Here is a 13,628-nt window from a genome sequence, read left to right as displayed (position 1 = left end):
AGACGGCAACGAGACTGAAGCCAGAAGAGTTAGAAATGTACTCACCAAATACTTTGACCCATAGCTTACTGAATAAATAAGTATACTCACTTTGCCCTGTTTTCTGTCCTTGCTTGTATGAAAGTAGTTTACCTATTTATGCAAGTACTTCTTTGACAATAGATGTATAACAGCCTAATGTAACATTGTATGGAAATACAAGATAACACTGAAGCAGACATGTTTTATACATTTAACAAGGTGCTTTATTAATGCAACAGAGTTAGTCAGTTTTTGAATGTTGGTCCTCAGCCGGGTCATACTGTCCATGAACTCCCTGTCGGTTGCCTCCATATGCTCCAGTATTTTTTTTTAGTTTTAAGTCCTCCTGCGCGAGAGGCAAGAGCAATTCCTTTTAAGTTTTTTTACTCTGTAACTAGACAAACTCGCACTAAGTACTGTATACCGTTTCCTCTTCGTTTCTTTTCTGTGGGTCCTGCACGTGCCCAGTAGAGGAGATTCGCCCAAATATCCGTGTTAGTGTGGACAGAGATATTTTGAAAAACGCTTAGTGTGTACGCCTGTTGTTTTTACTCGAAACCGGCGTTTTCAAAATTATCCAGCGTAGTGTGGGTGTAGCCTTAAGATGTGCTATAAACTTCAATGAATGTGTGTAGATGGTCACTAATTGACAAGCACAAAAATAACCTGTACATTAGCATGGTTATTTATTCACTGAAAACAGTAAACAGTTCCTCCAGCATTTTGTGTGTGTTGCTTACATTAGCGAAATTAGGAGGGTCGAGGGCACGATCCCATGTTATGATACAAGGCGAATAAGTGATTTTTAAAGATGCCAGAGCTAAACAGATGCTAATGTAGCAACTGCTAGTCAAACACAATCCTGAAATTTGGTTCCTTTGATTTCAATAAAATGAAAATTCTTTTGCCCGAATAACTCGGTATGTTAACTTCATACAAGTAAATTTTCCCAAGTTCGTCATTTTTAGAAAAATAACTTACACACTTTTGGCCTAAAATGGTGTTACAAGTTTCCAAAAGCACCCTCTTATCCATCAACAAAATAGTCACTCTTTGAGAACCTGCAGAATGAAAATCAATGATTTTTGATTATGGGGCCATTGTCACAAATCAGAAGCCATGGCTGACAACAGAATTCAGAATGGGAATCAGGCTTAATATCAACTGCTTATGTAGTGGAATTTGTTGTTATAAGGCAGCAGTACATTGCAATACTTCAGTTTAAGTTTGTATTATATATATCTATATATATATATATATATATATATATATATAGATATATATAAATAAAAATTAAATTAAATAAGTATTGCAAAAAAAAAACGTTGTGAGGTAGTGTTCATCAGTTCAATATCCATTCAGAAATCTGATGGCAGAGGGTAAAAAGCTGTTCCTAAATCATTGAGTGTGCGCCTTCACACTTCTGTACCTCCTTCCTGATGGTAGAGGGCATGTCCTGAGTGACGGGGGTACTTAATGATGGATGCTGTCTTTTTGATGCATCACTCCTTGAAGCTGTCCTGGATGCAGGAGAGGCTCATGCCCATGATGGAGCTGACTGAGTTTACAACTTTCTGCAGCTTATTTGAATCCTGTGCAATGCGCCTCCCCTCCCCCCCCCACCCCCGCATACCAGACAGTGATGCAGCCAGTTAGAATGCTCTCCATGGTACATCTATAGAAATGTGCAAGTGTCTTTTGAGACATACCAAATCTCCTCAAGCTCCTGATGAGATATAGACGCTGTCATGCCTTCTTTGAAGGTGCTTCGATACATTGGTCCCATGATAGATCCTCAGTGACACTGACACCTAGAAACTTGAAAATGCTCACTCTGTTCCCTCATTGAGGACTGGTGTATACTCCCTCATCTTACCCCATCTGAAGTCCACAATACATTCTTTGATCTTATTGATGCTGAGTGTAAGGTTGTTGCTGCAACTTGCTGATACATCTTGCTCCTGTACGCCTTCTCATCAGCATCTGAAATTCTGCCAATGATAGTTGTGTCATCAGCAAATTTATAGATGGCATTCATGTTGTGCCTAGCCACGCAGTAATAGATGCAGAGAGAGTAAAGCAGTGGACTAAGCACACATCCTTGAGGTGTACCCGTGTTGACTGTGGAGATATTATTTTCAATCTGCACAGACTGTGGTCTTCCAGTGAGGAAGTCGAGAATCCAGTTGCAGAGAGAGGTACAGAGACACAGACTTTGGAGGTTTTTGATCAGACCTTAGAATGATGGTGTTAAGCGCTGAGCTGTGGTCAATAAACAGCATCCTGACATAGGTATTTGTATTGTCCCGGTGATCCAAGGCCACACGAAGAGCGAATGAGATCGCATCCGCTGTAGACCTATTGTGGCGATAGGCAAATTGCAGGTCCTTGCTGAGACAGCAGTTAATTCTAGCCATAACCAACCTCCCAAAGCACGTCATCACTGTAGATGTGAGTGCTACTGGACAATAGTCATTACAACAGCTCATCTTGCTCTTCTTGGGTACTGGAATGATTGTGGCCCTTTTGAAGCAGGTGGGAACTCTAATGTAGCAATGAGAGATTGGAAATGTTTTTGAACACGCCCATCAGTTGTGTGTCACAGGTTTTCAGAGCCCTACCAGGGGCCTGTCGACTTGAGAGGGTTCACCCTCTTGAAAGACGATCTGACGTTGCCCTCCGAGACAGAGCTCACAGGGTCACCGGGTGCTGCAGGGATTCTCACAGCTGTAATTTCATTCTCCCTTTCAAAGCGTGCCTAACAAGCATGGTTGAGAGATCGGGATGCTGCCTTCAGATCGGGGTTTAAGACAGCTCTCAGGTCAGTAAGGCTGCACTTTTCTGTGCCATCAGGAAGGCGATAACGTAATTATTCACAGAGAAATACAGCTATTTCTGTGACACCCATGTGGCAGGGCATTCAGACTAATACAAACTGACAAGTCCACCCTGCATGTCAAAGACAGTGATTCTACTCTTCCTGTTCGGCTGAATGTCTTTTACACTGATTCATGGAACAACATGCCTGAGAGGAAAGTCCCCTAATGCCACCACACCCACCCCCAACAAGGAGCAGGCTCTGTCTCTGCAATAGTCCACTGTCCACTCACGCTTCAAGGTGGCCACCATCATCCTGGTGCCTAAGAGGGCTAGTATAACCTACCTCAATGACTACCATCCAGTGACACTAACCTCATCAGTAATGAAGTGCTTTGAGCAGCTGGATTGCATTAACTCACATCATCCTAGTACACAGGATCTTTTCCACTTGGCTTATCGCTCAAATCGATCCACTGATGATGTCATAGCCTCTGCACTCTACGCCATCCTGGCCCAGCCGGAAAACGGTGCCTCATATGCCAGCACGCTGTTTATCGACTTCAGCTCAGTGTGTAACACGATTATCCCCCAAAGGCTGGTGCGTAAACTGTCATTGTCTATCAGCAGCCCTCTCTGTCACCGGATCTTGGACTTCTTGACAGAAATACAGCCCTTTCTGTGAAGTGCATGAGGCAGGGCATTCAGACTGACCACAAGTCCACCCTGTGCGTCACTTCCTGTTGGGAGAATCCCCTTCAGCTCCATCACGCTGAGCACTGGCGCCCCTAGGGTTCCGTGCTCAGCCTGGGGCTGACGTATGACTGCACAGCTCGGTCCATTTCAAACAAAATCATCAAGTTGGCCTCATCAACAACAATGATACAGGGCCACAGTTTCCTCTAAGCCATGTGGGTGCACAGCCTCACAGTAACTGAAATGCTCCCACGCACACACAGCTGGAATTTTCATTTACATAATGTTTTATTAAAGGACCACACGATTTTCAGGCCCTGTAAAAAGTTCCTGCTCAGAGCAATGGTTGGTCTGCGCAGCTGTTAAAAAAAACTAGAGGAATGTTGTGGCGTACGGAAAGGGGCTGGAGCACCTGGTGGAATTGTGCGAGCAGAACAACTTGAGTCTCAACATGGACAGGACCAAACGCATGATTTTGAACTTTTAGGAAGCTGTAGGCTGACCACTCTTCATTGCACATACATGGCTCACCTATGGAGAGTTAAAAGCAGCAAGTTTCTGGGAGTGCACTTAACAGACGATATGACCTGATGATATGACATCAACTCTTTGATCAAGAAAGCACAGCAGTGTCTTCACTCCCTGAGGAGATTGACGTGAGTGAGGCTTCCCACTGTTCCCGTCACCAACGAATTTTAACAAACAAGAGTATCCTGACCTGCTGCATCACTGTCTGGTGCAGGAATTGTAAGGCATCTGTTTGCAAGTCCCGACAAAGGATTGCAAGGATTGCTGAGAGGATCATTGGGGTCCCTCTTCCATCTGTCAGAGATATTTATCAGGAGCACTGTGTGTGAAGAGCTCTGAGCATTCTCAGTGATCTCTCCCATCCATAGTACTGGGTACTGTAGCATTGGGACAAGAACTGTAAGGATGGGAAACAGCTCTTCCTCGAGGCCACAAGACTACTGAACTCCCTACCACCATCCAGGTCTCAGCATGCATGAAGCACCAGTGGCATTATACTGTTTACTTTTTAACTTGTGTCGCAAATGCACCTTATTATTTGTTAACTTACCAGTGGTAATATGACTTCATGTGTTGTGTGTGAATTGTATGTACTGTGTTGTGCGCCTTGGTCCGGAGAAACATTGTTTCATTTGACAGAATGTATGTGTACAATTGAATGACAATAAACTTGAACTTGGACTGAAGGAATACAAGGGAGATACCAGTCTAAAGAGGGGAGGAGAAGGGATCGAGCCAGACCTGGCAGGTGATAGTTGCATCCGGCTGAGGAGAGTAATAGACGGGTAAGACCACGAAAAAGGACCAGACAACGAAAAACCCTTCAATGATAACTGCTGTTTGCAGGCTAATATGTACATAGTGGCATTAGAAGGGATTCCGGATGCTGGAATCTCGAGCAATACACAGAGAACACAATAGGATGGGCAGCAATCTGTGGAGGGAAATAGAACTTCATATATGTTGAATTGAAACTCTTTATCTGGACTGAAAAGTAGAGGGGAGTGAACACACACAAAATGCTGGAGGAACTCAGCAGGCCAGGCAGCATCTATGGAATAGAGTACAGTCGATGTTTTGGGCTGAGATCCTTCATCAGGGCTGCCGAAGGGTCTTGGCCCAAAACATCCACTGTACTTTTTTCTCCATAGATACTGTCTGGCCCACTGAGTTCCTCCAGCATTTTGTGTGTGGTACTTGGATTTCCAGCATCTGCAGATTTTCTCTTGTTTGTAGTATAAAAGTTTGTCGTTATTTCCACTCTGCCCCTCCTCCATAAAGATCACTTTTCAAGTATTGCGAACAGGTTTGAGCACCTTATCTAAGAAAAGATGTGCTGGCATTGGAGAGGGTCCAGAGGAGATTTACGAGAATGGTCCCAGGAATGAAAGGGTTAACATGCGAGTTTGGTGGGTCTGGGGTTGAGAAGAATGAGGGGGATCTCAATGAATCTTATTGAAAGGGATAGATAGAGTGGACATGGGGCAGATGTTTCCAATGGTGGGAGAGTCCAGGGCCAGAGGACACAGCCTCAGAATGAAAGGATACCCCTTTGGAACAAAGGTGAGGAGGAATTTCTTCAACCAGAGGGTAGTTCATTTCACAATTGGCTGGGGAAGCCAAGTGATTGGGTATATTTAAAGTGAAAGTTAATGGTTCTTGATTAGTAAGAGCACAAAAGGTTATGGGGAGGAGGCAGGAACATGGGTTTGAAAAAGATAATAAAACAGCTGTGATCAAATGGCACAGCAGACTCTTAGGGCCAAATGGCATGGTCTTACTCTGCAAATGAGACCAGTTTAACTGAAAATCTTGAAAATATCACGGGTCCACCTGGCTCAGCTCCAAACTAATCAGCAAATGTCAACAAAAGCTGGCCTTGAAACATTTACATCAGTTTGTTTGGATACCGCATAAAGATACACAGGCGTAAAAAGATTGGATTGCATCAGACCAAGCTAAAAGCAAAAGAGGTTCCGGTTAATACCACCCAGGGGGCTTTTCATTCACCCACGACAGTGATAAGGAATGCTCTGCAATGCTAACATCATGTTGAAATGATTCTGTTCCTGCATCTTAAATGCATCTATCAGTAGTCTCTCATTTTGCTAATACACTGAAGTGTCTAGCATGGCAGAACATCACAGAGCTTTTAACAGGCAGGGTCTGAAAAGGATTGTTTACTCCAGGCCTTTTAGAGGCTTGTTCTCCTGCAGTTTTCATAGGACAGCAATTAACATTTTCTTTTCCATTCACATGCAGTACTCCTTTGTCCTATTATCACCATGAAATCCATGCATCAAGTGCTTCTAAAACTAATGCGATTAGCATTTATTTGATGCTGTGAAATAGTATCTAAAGCCAACAAAACCAGACAAAGCAAACACTCAGTTTGCTCTTCTATGAAACACCATGTAATCTTTCCCCCTCACTGTAAAGCTGCTACATAGATGCAAGATGTTGGTGTCATATTAGTATGCTGTTAAGTGAAGCAAAAACCATCACTGTTCATGAAAACTTAAAACTGACTCAAAAACAATTCAGAATCTGAATAAGGTTTAACATTACCAGCACGTCATGAAATGTGTTAACTTAGCAGCAGCAGTATAATGCAATACATAAAATACTGTAAATCAATTACAGTAAGTATATATATATATTAAATAGTTAAATTAAAAATAGTGCAGAAATAAATAATACCCTTGCAAGTGGAACAAGTGCTACAACTGCCCCTACACCTCCACTCTGACTGCCATTCAGGGCCCTAAACAGCCCTTCCAGGTGAGAAGACACTTCACCTGTGAGTCTGTTGGGGTCACCTGAACTGTATCTGGTGCTCCCTACGCAGTATATCAGTGAGACTTGACATAGATTGGGAGACTACCTCGCTAAGCACCTACACTCCATCTGCCTGAAAAAGTAGGATCTCCCAGTGGCCACCTATTTTAATTCCACTTCCCAATCCGATTCTGATACCCACAGCCTCCTCCTATTGAGGCCTCACATAGGTTGGAGGAACAACACCTTATGTTCCGTTTGGGTAGCCTCAAACCTCCCTTTCCCCTCTCTCACCTTATCTTCTTACCTGCCCATAATCTTCCTCTGGTGCTCCTCCCAACTTTTCTTTCTTCCATGGCCTCTGTCTCCTATACCAACTTACTCTCAGCTCTTTACTTCATCCCCTCCCTCCCCCTTCAGGTTTCACCTATCACCTCCCCCACCTTTTAAATCTACTCCTCAGCTTTTTTTCTCCAGTCTTGCCAAAGGGTGTCAGCCCGAAATGTCAACTGTACTTTTTTCCGAGATACTCCCTGGCCTGCTGATTTCCTCCAGCATTTTGTGCGTGTTGCTTGGATTTCCAGCATCTGCAAATTTTCTACTGTTAATAACATTTAAAAAGTGAGGTAGTGTTAATGGGTTCAATGTCTATTTAGGAATTGGATGACAGTACACATCTCCAAAATGTGTGATGACATTAGAAACTTCATTTTTGCTGCTCGGTGGAATCAATGAAGCACAAGGTTATTGTGAAGGATAGGCATTTGCCGTGCAACATCTCAATCAGCTGGACATTGCCACACAACCCATTCTTCACAGAAACCTTTTCAGGAAAACACCTTGGACCACAAATCTGGCAGTAGTCAGCAAGGAATTTCCTGCAGGCACTGTTGGACAGACAAGGTAGATGGTGAGCAGACCATCCAAAATATCCGGCAGAACTCACATACACCCTCTTTCCTTCATTCCACGGTCCTCTCTCCTCTCATTAGATTTCTTCTTCAGTCCTTCATCTCTCCCACCTGTCACCTCCCGTCTTCTTACATCATCACCTCTGACCCTACCCACCCACCTTCCCTCTCACCTGCTATCCTACTCCTCCCACTCCCCCACCTCCTTATTCTGGACATTACTGAGGGTCTCATTCCAGGAGAGAAGCCTTGAAGGCACCTGAAATTAGTGTCATCCTAGGAATGCAGATGTGGCAATGGTACTACGTACACAAAATGTGCGAACAGTACCTCTGTATAGAATTAATTACAATGAAATATAGAGACTCAACCACACTACAGAAGCAAAGTGCCATACAGTGTATTTTATATTTGTGTAAATATTTTATAAAGTTTATTTTGAAATTTTCTAAAAAGCTGGTTGCAGACTAAAAACCATTTTATTCCACACAGATAAATTGATTCAATCTCAGATGCAAGACAAGCACAACCACTACCACTTCACTGAAGCCACCTGCTCTCCTTGAGGCACAGCTGAATATGACGGTGAGGATAACGTCAATGTAGTTGTATTACAAAGAGCTTTTTGCAGCCATAACTGTTGCATTGATACAACCCACCATTTCCCGGAAAGTTAATTTTTATTTTAGAATTCACTGGAGACTAAAGCTCTTTCAGTTCTTTCATTTCTGTCTTGCTCATGTTGCACTTCATTTCCGAACTTATGATGATATTTTCCAATTACAGCAACAGTGGATTTAAGAGTTGCTCAACCAACTATTCTTGTGCTATATCTCTGTAACAACAGCAACCTTATACCAATCTAACAGTAAAATGTATTCTAAGGTTACATATAGTTCCTAGTTGCCACAGAAGCATGGATCAGGGACACACGATAGTGGATCAATACTTGGATTCCAAGATTGAAATGATAAAAGATACAAAAGATTAGCACAATTCTCTGGAAATATGATATTTAAGTGGAGTGATTGACTTCAAAGTTTTAGACATAATAAAGGGTATTGATAGCGTAGACGGAAGAACAAATGTGTTTGGTTGGTGAATCCTGGGAACTTTGTCTGAAATTTAGAGCCAGGTCCTTCAGGAATGAAGTTAAAGAAACAATACCTGAAAAGGATCATAAAGGCTTGGAACTCTTTTCAACTGATGTTAATTTTAAATCTGAATAACAGATTTTTATTAATCAAAAATTTGAAGGTAAATGTGCAAAAATAGGCTGAAGTAGTTAAGTTGTAAGTCGGCATGATGTCATTGAATGAGAGAACAGATTCCTTACTGTTCCTATGACTCAGTCCCATCTTACTTTGCCTATCCACATTGTACCTTGATGGCTCGCAATTAGAGATAATAACCCCTGGGAGATTAGCATCCTATTAAATATCTTAGATCAATTTATCAGCAGCTAAAATAATGGATAATAAATGAAGATCTCAATTATTAGCAAATTACTGTATAGATATTAACAGAATAATCAGCCAAATAAAAAGTGAGAGACAGACACACAGAGGGCTAGAGAAAAATGTGAGGAAAAGTGGGAGATGGGGAGATAGATGGGTCGCTAATGAGATTTATAAAAATGGGAAAGAGGGTAAAAATTTGGGGAGATGCTTTTTTCGACTTTCTGCATGGACCATTAACTGTAACTATTGTTATAATGGTTTCATGTGATATCATGACATAACTGTACTTTCATGTAAATTATAACAAGCATTTTAAATGAATGGAATAAACTTTTCTTTTGAATGGTGGCCTCTTAAGATTAAACGTTGTAAAACTAGTTGAAGCAACAATGCTGGAGATCCGGTAATCTCTGTAATGTTCCAAGTTTAAAAGCAGAATGAAAGCTACTATGGGTTCAGAGCAGAGATACACAGCTGAGGAAGCAACCTTTGACTCAATGTATTGTGTAGCTCTTGAGAAACAGGAAAATTCAAAACGTCTGGAACTCTGAATCAAATCCTTTCCAAAATAAATTGAAGTGAATTTTATTTTCATGCAAAATCCTGAGCAAATCTCATGAAATGTGTAGATCTGCAGTACTATACTCGTTAAATACTGCAATATAATGTTAGCACATCTACTCACAAAAATACAATCTGTGTACAAATGCAATACAGAAAGCTGAATTCCTGGACAAATCTTTCACTTACAAATACATAATATATCTTAAATGTTCCATATAGAATTCTAGCAGGGCAATAAATCCTTCGGGCACATTTTCACTTACCGCAAGAGGTTTTTCAAACCCTCTTTGCTAGATCCTCTCCGAAAGACTGCACTGGTCATGTCCTTCAGTGTAAATCATACAAACACAAAACAAAGGAAAAAGTCTTCTCCCGTTTTCTCCGACTATAAGTGTCTCTTCTTGTACCAAAGCTCAATAGCTTATAAGTACAGCAAATGCTTTCCCCCCACTAAAAACGCAGGTCTCCTATTGTTGGGTAAAGTTTTCTTTTTGGGTTTCTCATGCGAACTGCAGTGTTAATCCCTTCAGCTCTCTCTCTCCCTCTCTGTACGATTCCGCAGTCAGACAGACCCAGTAACTCCACACTCACTCATAGTGCATGTGTTTCTCATTCAGCACTGTTAGCGCACATTGCATCGCTTCCCTCCCTCCCTTCACCCAAATCCACACACTCCAGAGGCCATGTGACCTTCCTGAAGGAAAGGGAGAGAGAAAATCTCAGGCAATACCACATTCCACCTAATATTGGAGACAAAGAAAACTGGCTCTAATTTCGCTCTTTCAAAATTAACCTTTTGACACTAGCTTCTGCTTGTTGCTTTTAAATCTGTCAGTTCTCTGTCAAATCCGGGAGGGAGATAATGAAAAAGAAATGTTTTGTGCAGTAAATTGTAATGAACCAGAGCAAGACACTCGAAGTGCTGGAGGACTTCAGTAAATCAGGCAACAACTATGGAGAGGAATAAACTGTTGATGTTTCTGGCTGAGGTCCTTTCATTAGCACTGGAAAAGAAAGAGACAGAAGCCAAAATAAGATGAGGGGGTGGAAGAGACATAGTACAACCTGGCAGGTGATGGGGGTAGGGTGGAATAGAGTAAGAAGCTGGGAGGTGATAAGTAGAAGAGGTATCGGGCTGAAGAAGAAGGAATCTGATAGGAGAGGACAGTCGACCATGGAAGAAAGGAAAGGAGCGGCACCAGATGAAGGTAATGGACAGGTGAGGAGAAGGGGTGAGGGAACCTTAATGGAGGATGGAAAAAGAGAGAAGGAGGAGGAGGGAAAAGATGGTAGGTAAATCAATGTTCAAGCCAGTTGGCAAGCCTGGAGTTTGAGCCTGGAGTCCCATCATCAGCTTGTCCAGGAGTTGATATCAAAGTTCGAAGCCCAAAGGTCAATCAGAAGTCTAGAAGTTGAAGCCCGATGGCCGAACCCCAATGGAGACTGGAGGCCTATCCTGGAATTGGAGGTCCATGTGTGTCAGATGGTGGGAGGGAGGGAAGAAACGTGTTGATGTTGCTTTGTTGCTCGCTGGGTTCTGTTTTGAAGTGTTCTGTATTGTTCTGCCAAGTGCTGTGGGCATGCTATGTTGGCATCAGAGTGCGTAGCAACACTTGCAGTCTGCCCCCAGCACACCTTTAGGTGTGTTGGTTGTTAACACAACTAACACATTTCATATGTTTCCATGTACATGTGAGAAATAAATCTGAATCTGAAGATGATGTAAGGGCTATTGTGAAAATAAAGAAGAGTGGGTCAAATTGGATAGTTCTTTCAAAGAGCCAACACAGGTGTATTAACATGACTTCTCTCTATTGTGAATGCTTCTATGATTTAGAATAAGGTTATAGAGATATGGTTCCTTAAGATTGTCTCCCATTACCTATTAAATGCTCCCAATTGCGTGCATCTCAAATAGCCTCTGACAACCAGCCCAATCCTGGCATTAATGTATGGCTTAGCTATAAAGTCCGGCGGAACCATTTTTGCTGACAGTAGAAGGGGCAAAGGTGGGTTACTGATGCCTCAGTTCAGCCCCTGGTCTCAACATTTGGCTCAGCTATTACACCCGGTGGAACCATTTTTACTGACAGGAGAAGGTGCAAAGGCCAGTTACTGGTGCCTTAACACCAGTCGCTTCGTTCTCATCAGCCGTGGTTGGCAGCTCATCTAGGAGAATGAAAACTCTAACCTCAAACCTCCACTACCTTGCAACTATACCCACTGACAGGGAAGGCTTCAGGAGTAAACCCCAAGGAAAAATCTGGAGCTGGAGTCCCTAAGGCGGTCCTACGTTGGGTTCAACGCTGACTGGCAACTCCTGCTACACTGCTGGTGCCAAGCTGTATTGGTCTCTGTCGTTTCTTTGGATTAATCATGCCTGCTGCATGGGCATCAGCTTGCTCTCTACGTTGTACTGCCATGGTTTGCGTACTGGCTTGCATATCACGTGGACAGCTAGGACATAATATCAACAGTTGATGTCCAAAAGCAGAGGGCCTCATAGAATCATAAAGTACTACATCACAGAAACAGGCCATTCAGCCCATCTCTTCTGTGCCAAACTATTACCCTGCCTAGTCCCATCAACCTGCACCCAGACCATAGCTCTCCACACTCCACCCATCCATGTACCTATCCAAACTACTCTTGAACGTTGAAATCGAACTGTCTTCCACCATTTTTGCTAGCAGTTCATTGCCTTAGCAACAGCTGAGGTGCCAGAGGATTGCAGGATAGCTGATGTTGTTCCATTGTTTTAGAAAGGCTCTAAGAATAAGCTGGGAAATTATAGGCCAGAGGAGCCTGACATCAGCAGTGGGTAAGTGAAAGAAAGATACTCGAGGGGATCAGATATGTAAGTAATTGGATTGACAGTGACTGACTCAGGATAGTCAACATGACTCTCAACATGACACTCTCACCACTCTCTGAGTAAAGAAGCTCCCCCTCATGTTCCCCTTAAACAGTTCACCTTTCACCCTTAATACATGACCTCCAGTTCTAGTCTCACCCAAACTCAGTGGAAACAGCCTGCTTGCATTTACCTTATCTATGTCCCTCATAATTTTGTATACCTCCAACAAATCTCCCCTCATTATCCTCTGTTCCAGGAATAAAGTTCTAACCTCTTCAACCTTTCTCTATAGCTCAGATCCTCAAGTCCTGACAACATCCTTGTAAATCTTTTCTGCACTCTTTCAATCTTATTCATATCTTCCCTGTAGGTAGGTGACCAGAACTGGACACAATACTCCAAATTAGGCCTCAATCACTGACGTCTTATACAGTTTCAACATAACATCACAACTCTTATAATAGTTTGATTTATGAAGTCCAATGAGCCAAAAGCTTTCTTTACGATCCTATCTACCTGTGACACTACATTCATGGAATTATGAATCTGTATTCCCAGATCCCTCTTTTCGACCATATTCCTTAGTGCCCTACCACTCACCGTGTAAGATCTACCTTGCCTTGTCACATTTGTCTGCATTAAGTTTCATCTACCATTTTTCAGCCCACTTATCCAGCTGGTCCATAGTCCTCTGCAAGCTTTAATAGTCTTTCTCACTGTCTACTATGCCCCTAATCTTGGTGTCATCTGCACATTTGCTGAACAGTTTACCACATTATCATCTAGATTGTTAGTATAGATGGCAAACAACAACAGACTCAGCACCAAGTTACTACCTCATTCTGAATGCCAAGTGAATAAACCTTTTTGGTAAACCTCCCCTGTGGGACCTTGTCAAAGTCCATGTAGATAACATCTACTGCTGTGCCTTCAACTTTCCCTGCAACTTCCTAGAAAAACTTTATTAGATTGGTTAGACACAATCTACCATGCAAA

The 13,628-nt window shown here is 42.5% G+C and overlaps 1 protein-coding gene across 2 annotated transcripts in view; it reads right to left on the bottom strand.

Annotated features, from left to right (window-relative positions):
• Positions 1–10,434, bottom strand: part of lsp1a (lymphocyte specific protein 1 a) — a 191,446-nt gene extending 181,012 nt beyond the window's left edge. Inside the window, exon 1 of one of the 2 annotated variants that reach the window (XM_063062014.1) lies at positions 10,039–10,434. In XM_063062014.1, the coding sequence (XP_062918084.1) occupies positions 10,039–10,097 (59 nt within the window). In that variant the 5' untranslated portion in view covers positions 10,098–10,434. The remainder of the gene's footprint in view (positions 1–10,038) is intronic. The other variant, XM_063062013.1, reaches the window with a different exon arrangement.
• Between the last annotated feature and the right edge of the window lie 3,194 nt (positions 10,435–13,628).

Source organism: Mobula hypostoma, chromosome 11 (genome assembly GCF_963921235.1).
Source record: "Mobula hypostoma chromosome 11, sMobHyp1.1, whole genome shotgun sequence".
NCBI lineage: Eukaryota > Metazoa > Chordata > Chondrichthyes > Myliobatiformes > Myliobatidae > Mobula > Mobula hypostoma.
The sequence above is the reverse complement of the archived record's forward strand: the minus strand, read 5'-3'. Positions and strand labels throughout refer to the sequence as shown.